This window comes from Tasmannia lanceolata, unplaced genomic scaffold (assembly GCF_043159265.1).
Source record: "Tasmannia lanceolata isolate RefF3 unplaced genomic scaffold, GAP_Taslan_0.1 ptg000005l, whole genome shotgun sequence".
NCBI lineage: Eukaryota > Viridiplantae > Streptophyta > Magnoliopsida > Canellales > Winteraceae > Tasmannia > Tasmannia lanceolata.
This window is the reverse complement of record NW_027518682.1, coordinates 11213331-11220000: the sequence shown is the minus strand read 5'-3', so window position 1 is coordinate 11220000 and position 6670 is coordinate 11213331. Positions and strand designations below refer to the sequence as shown.

Sequence of the window (6670 nt, the reverse complement as noted above, 5' to 3'; positions counted from 1 at the left end):
CATTGCTGTCAAATCAGACCACAGTAAGTGATTCTTCATCTGAAAACATTATTTACTTATTTCACTGTCTAATTTATATATATATTTTTAAAATTGTTATACTACGGGGTATCTATAGCAGATTAGTTTTAGATGAGAATCATATGTTCTTCATACTAAGTTTTTGGAAATTTGTTCTATAGATGAGATTTTCACATTTTGTCTGGTATTTCAGGAGTTACAAATATCTTCTGTCACTTCTCTGTACATAATTTCTCGTCTTCTTCAAGTTGTTGATGCAAAAGAATTGGTTAACTCCGTGGCTTCTGCTCTTCTAAATCCACATACAGTTCTGAGCATGAGTAGCGATAGGGATATAATCAGTACAAATCCTGCCAATTCATTTCTTGGGCATTTAAATGAAGTTGAAGACAATGGGTTGGGAGTTGCTACTCCCGAGTCTGGAAGAACAGAAAACAGTAATATGAATTATTTGTCTGACCATTCATCGGAGGATATTTCATCTAGTACTCTTTCAGCGAACCTTGGGATGGATAATCTACAAACTCAAAGGTCTGTACTCTTCCTCAATAGCACGCTATACTGGCCCTTTAGCTTCGCAGGCCTATTAAAACAATCAATTAGATCTGTACAAACTAGCTGTTTGGTCGGGCAGAAAGCAACTTGTACCAGGTGTAGCTTCACACATATGAGGAAAGGGTTCCTGCTAACGTTAGCGTAAAACCAGGTGGGCCCACATTTTTGGGGGGATCCAAAGCATTCATTTGGACCCTTTCATGGATAGGGTGTCCACAAAAAATCAGCTCCATTGGATCATCTTAGGGTGTCCATTTGTGGGGTGAAAAGATGGGCAGATTAGTGGACAAAAACAGTATCTGTCCATTTTCACCCCCACAAATGGACATCCTATGATGATCCAATGAAGCTGATTTTTGGTACACACCTCATCCGTGATGGGGCCTTTCATATGAATGCTTAGGATCAGCCCAACAATGTGGCCTACCGTTGTTTTACGCTAACGTTAGCAGCTAAGTTTACCTGCTAACGTTAGCAGGAACCCTTTTAGCAGCTAAGTTTACTTGCTAACGTTAGCAGGAACCATATATATATATATATATAGAAAAGTGTTTCTAAGCACGTGCTTAGATAAACTTATCTAAGCACGTGCTTAGATAAACTTATCTAAGCACATGCTCAAAAACACATGTGGCCCATATGTTTTGGGGGATCCAAAGCATTCATTTGGAAGGCCCTTTCATGGATAGGGTGTGTACCAAAAATCAGCCCTATAGGATCATCCTAACCCAATCAAAGTTGGAGTGGAAAATGGACAGACATTGTGTGTCCATGTTTCTGCCCATTTTCCCCTACACAAATGGCAGGGTTAGGATGATCCCATAGGGCTGATTTTTGGTACACATATTATCCATGGAAGGGCCTTCCAAATGAATGCTTTGGATCCCCCAAGAAATGTGGGCCACATGTGTTTTTGAGCATGTGCTTAGATAAGCTTATCTAAGCACGTGCTTAGAAACACTTTCCTCACTTTCCTCATATATATATATATATATATATATATATATATATATATATATATATATATAAGGAAAACTGTTTGTGAGCTTGGGCTCATATTTGCTTATATGAGCTAGAGTGCCACAAAAACATGGGTCCCACACTTTTTGGGGTGATCCAAAGCATTCATTTGGAAGGACTTTACGTAGATAGGGTGTGTACCAAAAATCAGGTCCATAGGATCATCCTAACCCATCCAAAAGTGGAGTTGAAAATGGATAGACATTGTTTGTCGACAAATCTGCCCATTTTTGTCCTCCACTTTTGGAGGGGTTAGGATGATCCTATGGACCTGATTTTTGGTACACCCTATCTATGACGGGGCCTTGCAAATGAATGGTTTGGATCACCAAAGAAAATGTGGGACCCATGTGTTTGGGCACTCAAGCTCATATAAGCTTATATGAGCTTAAGCTCACGAACAATTTTCCCATATATATAATATGAGGCCTATGTATAGGCAATTGAAAAGCTAATAATCTCTAATACATGAGGCCTATATATATATATATATATATATATATTTATATGAGGCATATATATTGGCAATTGAAATAAAATTCCATGGGAAATAAATAAATGCCCTAACTATAAATAACATGGAAAATAAAGGCCCTAAAACTAAATATCATGGAAATAAAAATCCTAAAAACTAAATAATACGGAAATAAATCCCCATAAATCCTAATTGACAAATATGCCTCTTGTTGGGCCTACAATCTGCATCAGAATGTGGAAAAGGGGAAAGGGGAAGGTGAAATGGAATGTGGAAAATGGTAGGGGTTGAGGGGGAAAGGTAATAGGCGAAGGGAGCAGCCAGCAAGAGCGTTCATGGGTTGCAGTTTTTATACCAAAGAAGAAAAAAGAAAGTAGAGGGAGAAGTAATGTAAAGTGGATACTTTTTTTTTTCAAATGGTAACGTAAAGAGGATACTAACCTAGAATCACTCCAGACTTTCCAAGCATCACACTTGGGAGCAAGAAGGCATCACACCAACTCAAAGGAAAAAAACAAAGCCAATTTTATTCATCTTCCATTATGAGAAATAAGGTCATAGGCCATACATATGTGTATAATACACACACACAACTAAGCCTTTCTCCCAAACTATATATATATATATATATATATATATATATATATATATATATATATATATATATAGTTTGGGAGCGACAAGGTCCTCACGAAATTCAAGATTAGGGTAGAATTAGGAATCCTAAAACTCACCCAAATCAAATAGTAAATCTTAATTTCTATCCTACCTAGGACTCCTATGAACTTAAGACTCCTTCCATGGACCTTCCTTCTTAAAATAGACCTCCTAAACCTACTAAACTCACAAACAACAGAAGACTCCTAAATAAATAAATAAACTAACCTAGTTCAAGTCTCACAAACACAAGGACTCGTATATTGTAATGTGGGCCATAGTAAATCACTTAAGTGACATGATGTTTTTTTGAATGATCACTTAAGTGACATGATGTCACCTTGTGTCATGTGAGGCCTTGATGGGGACATCAATGAAGGAGGAGTATTTAAAGTTTACAAGCGAAGAAAGAATCGTGGGAAGGAGAATGACTGATTTTTGCATGAGAGATGGACGTTCACACATGCTACATGGCGTCCACTCTTTGTTGACATTTTTTCTTTTAGTTGTTTTTTTATTATTTACTTTCTATTTTCGTCATTTTATTTGCAATATTTTTTTAGGGCATCAAATCTTGTTCTTTTGGGCTGATTTTGGCATTTTTACAAAGGTTTTTTGATTACCTATCTAAAGAGCCCAAGGTTACGCGATTTGGCTAAGTTATAGGCAGTTTTAGAATATGGTAAGGGTATATTACGGGATTTACTATTTTAGGTAAGTTTTAGTCAAGGTTTTATTTATGTTATTTTAGATGGACGTCTATGATTTGTTGCTTGGGTATTAAGTTAGTTTTTAGGATTTCTTTTCTTATAAATATATGTTATGTAAGCATTGTAATGAACTTTTGACTATTGAATAAGGAATTAAAGTTTTTTGCAAAAGAAGCTATTGAAGCTTGGAACTTTTTCTCTTCTCTCTTCTTGGTGGCTTGGAGCTATTCTTCTCAATCCCCTCTCATCTTCTCACTTTTATTCTCCTCTCAAATCATCCATAAACAAGTAAGTCATTAGTTCTTCAATTTTTGTGTGTTCTTAAACCCTAAAATACAAAAACTCAAAACCCAAATATCTCCTACATCATTTAAGATCTCATCTTGAAACTTTGAAGGACTTATTTTGGGATTAAACCTTCGCCTTAGCCATAGCAATCAAAATTCATAGTTTTACAACCCCTTTCGAGGCCAATCAAATTTTCACACCTTTCAAGCCCCAAAACTTGCTTTTGGAGATTGAAAGCGTAATCGGCCAATGTAGCAGCCCCCTCAACCTGAAAATCTGATTTCTTTCATTATTTAAACCTATTATCTTTCAACTCACAGCAGTTTACTCAGAATTTCCGGATCTGTCCAAATTACCAAAATACCCTTTTGGCCTTAATTGGACCGATTTGACCCTGTTTTGTTGCTGCAGAAATTTTTTACTGTTTTTTCATTGGATTATTGCTGATTTCTCATCAAAATAAGGTTTAATTCATAGTTTTTGTTACTGTTTTAATTATTCTACTTGGTCGCACGTTTAAAACCCCGTTTTAGCCTAATTTTGCCCTTAACTAGTTACCCGAAGGACCCTTTAACCGTTGACTAATTTGTTTAAGGTTTATTTCATGCTAATTGTGTTCTTTCTCATTATTTAATGCAAATTTAAGCCTTAATATTGCTGCTGTTCATTCTGCCTTAAATCAACCCTAGTTAACCAGTAGGTGTCTTTAGCCTCTTAAGAGTTAGCCTTAAACTTTCCTAGAACCCATTATCCCATTAGAAGTGTAGGATTTTCCCTCGTTTAGGTATTGTCCTGCATCAGGCTTTGTGGTCACTTAAAACTTTAGTGAAATAACAAGATGAATTGACTTAGTGCCTTCTTTTCTTGAATGGCAACTGAAGTGCCCTTGTCACTTAATATTATTCTAATACACTTGTGGGCCCATTATTTAATCATGCTATTGGCAGTCTGATTTTACTCTTCTCAGAACAGATAAAGGAAAAACTTCAGCTCTTTTTTTTTGAATGATACTATGATAGGAAAAACTTCATCTTAACTCTGTGGTTGAAATCCTTCGCCTTGTCACTACTTCATGAAATAATCCAAGACTAGACTCCCATTTGGAGCCCATTATTTTACCACATTGAAAGAGACCAGCATTTCCGAATGCATTTTAATGATAAGATAGAATGCAACATTAAATTGATATGTTCTTCTGCATTCTAAATTTTGTTGTTGATAAGATAAATGGTAAGAAGTACTATTTGTTTATTTTCTTAGGGAAGGCTCCCTTATTGTGCAGTGATGGAATACTTGCATTGATTCTCTCTGGAAACCACACGCTATTGCTTGCATTTTTGATGTTCTTGCTTGTTCTATCAGAAAGTAAAGGTATTTTTTATGCAAATTTACTTCCATGACCTTCCATGTAGACTTGCTTGTTCTTTATTTCCTTCTTTCTTGCTTGTATATTCACAGATCTTGAAGATTCACTATCTTTAATGATGGGAATTGCTCAAAATAAAATTGGGGAGGACAAGGTTATGGAACAGGTTTGTTATGCATTTATTCTCCAACTGCCATATTATATTATTTATTATTTTCAGTATCTTTTAAGCACCAGTGATTTTATATTACATTTATTCATTCAAAATATTAGTTCTTCCTCCATACGCTAATCCCACCGTTGCAAGCAAACTAGGCACATAATCAAGTCATGATAGGTCATCAGGATGTGAAGGATACTTCCTATGCATTCTTTCATCATCTGAATTTGTTGTTGATAAAAATGTCTGTTTATTTGTCCACAAGTATTTTAGGTTGCTCGTTGTTAAGAAAAATGACTGTTTATTTGTCCAGAAGTATTTTAGGCTGTCCAAATATTTATTTCCCATCTTCTGTTTCAGTTTTCTTTTGAGTTCTACTTCCTATGACTATAATATCATTATCTTGTAAAAGTATAACAACCATACCTAAATCAACATTTTCCAAGCCGGGGACCATCCACTTGATCGTGAATGAATGTTTCTAGTATCATTGGCTTGAAGAAACTACGAAACTATGCACGTGGTTGTTTCCAACTGCTGATGGTCTTTTATCAAAGAATTCATGTTGTGTTCTACGAATCTTTTGTCTATGACCTTGAGGATGCTCAGTTTGCTCTTTCAAGTTTTCAACTCCACATGTAAGGAGACATTCTTCATATCCATTCGATTAAGATAGCAACTTTCGAAGGATAAAACTGTACCATCTGCTGCCATTTTACAACCTTGAGGCTGTTCTATGCCTGATCAACTGTTGGACATCTTTACATGTTTGCAACCCTATGCCTCTAGTCTTCCCTTGTATCCATGTATTTTGCTATCTATGTCACCTTATAGATTCATTTACGCTCAACAATATTTTTGTCCATCTTTGTGTTCTACTTGATATTCTTAATTCGTTTTAGGAGACTACTTCCTCATCCATTACTCATATCCCCATTTTTGCACACACACCTTGGTCAAGCATCTCACGTGTGAATCCTGAGATGGAGAGTTTCATAGGGACATATCAAACTTTGGTCTGCCTTTACAATATAAGTGAACTACTAGGGATCTACCAATAGAAGAAACCTTGCTAGAGAATTGAACAGTCACACAAGCTCATGAATAGAATTGTGCAAAAAAGAACTATACTGAAGAATCACACAAGCACATGAATATAATTGTGCTTAAAAAATAGAACGATAAAACAACAATGCATTTGATTATAACATGATCACATTAGTTTGTAAATCTGATTTGCTTGATTGATTTATATTGAGATCTGTTTTCCTTGCTTAGTTGATTTCCTTTTGATTGGAACACATTGTTGGAACATTTACTTGGACAAATTGAATTTTATTGATGAATTTAAAGCCTTGGATTTTTATGAATTTTTTTTTAACCGGAAGAAAAATTTGGTTTTGATTAGTATGAAAAAT

General features: G+C 35.4%; 1 protein-coding gene across 2 annotated transcripts in view; it reads left to right on the top strand.

The window, feature by feature from the left end:
• Positions 1–6670, top strand: part of LOC143877476 (protein TRANSPARENT TESTA 9-like) — a 30791-nt gene that overhangs the window by 10838 nt on the left and 13283 nt on the right. For both annotated transcript variants that reach the window (XM_077379525.1, XM_077379523.1), the window contains exons 9-12: positions 1–23; positions 215–552; positions 5009–5097; positions 5185–5258. The exon at positions 1–23 is cut by the window's left edge and continues 167 nt beyond it. In XM_077379525.1, coding sequence (XP_077235640.1) covers positions 1–23; positions 215–552; positions 5009–5097; positions 5185–5258 — 524 coding nt within the window. The remainder of the gene's footprint in view (positions 24–214; positions 553–5008; positions 5098–5184; positions 5259–6670) is intronic.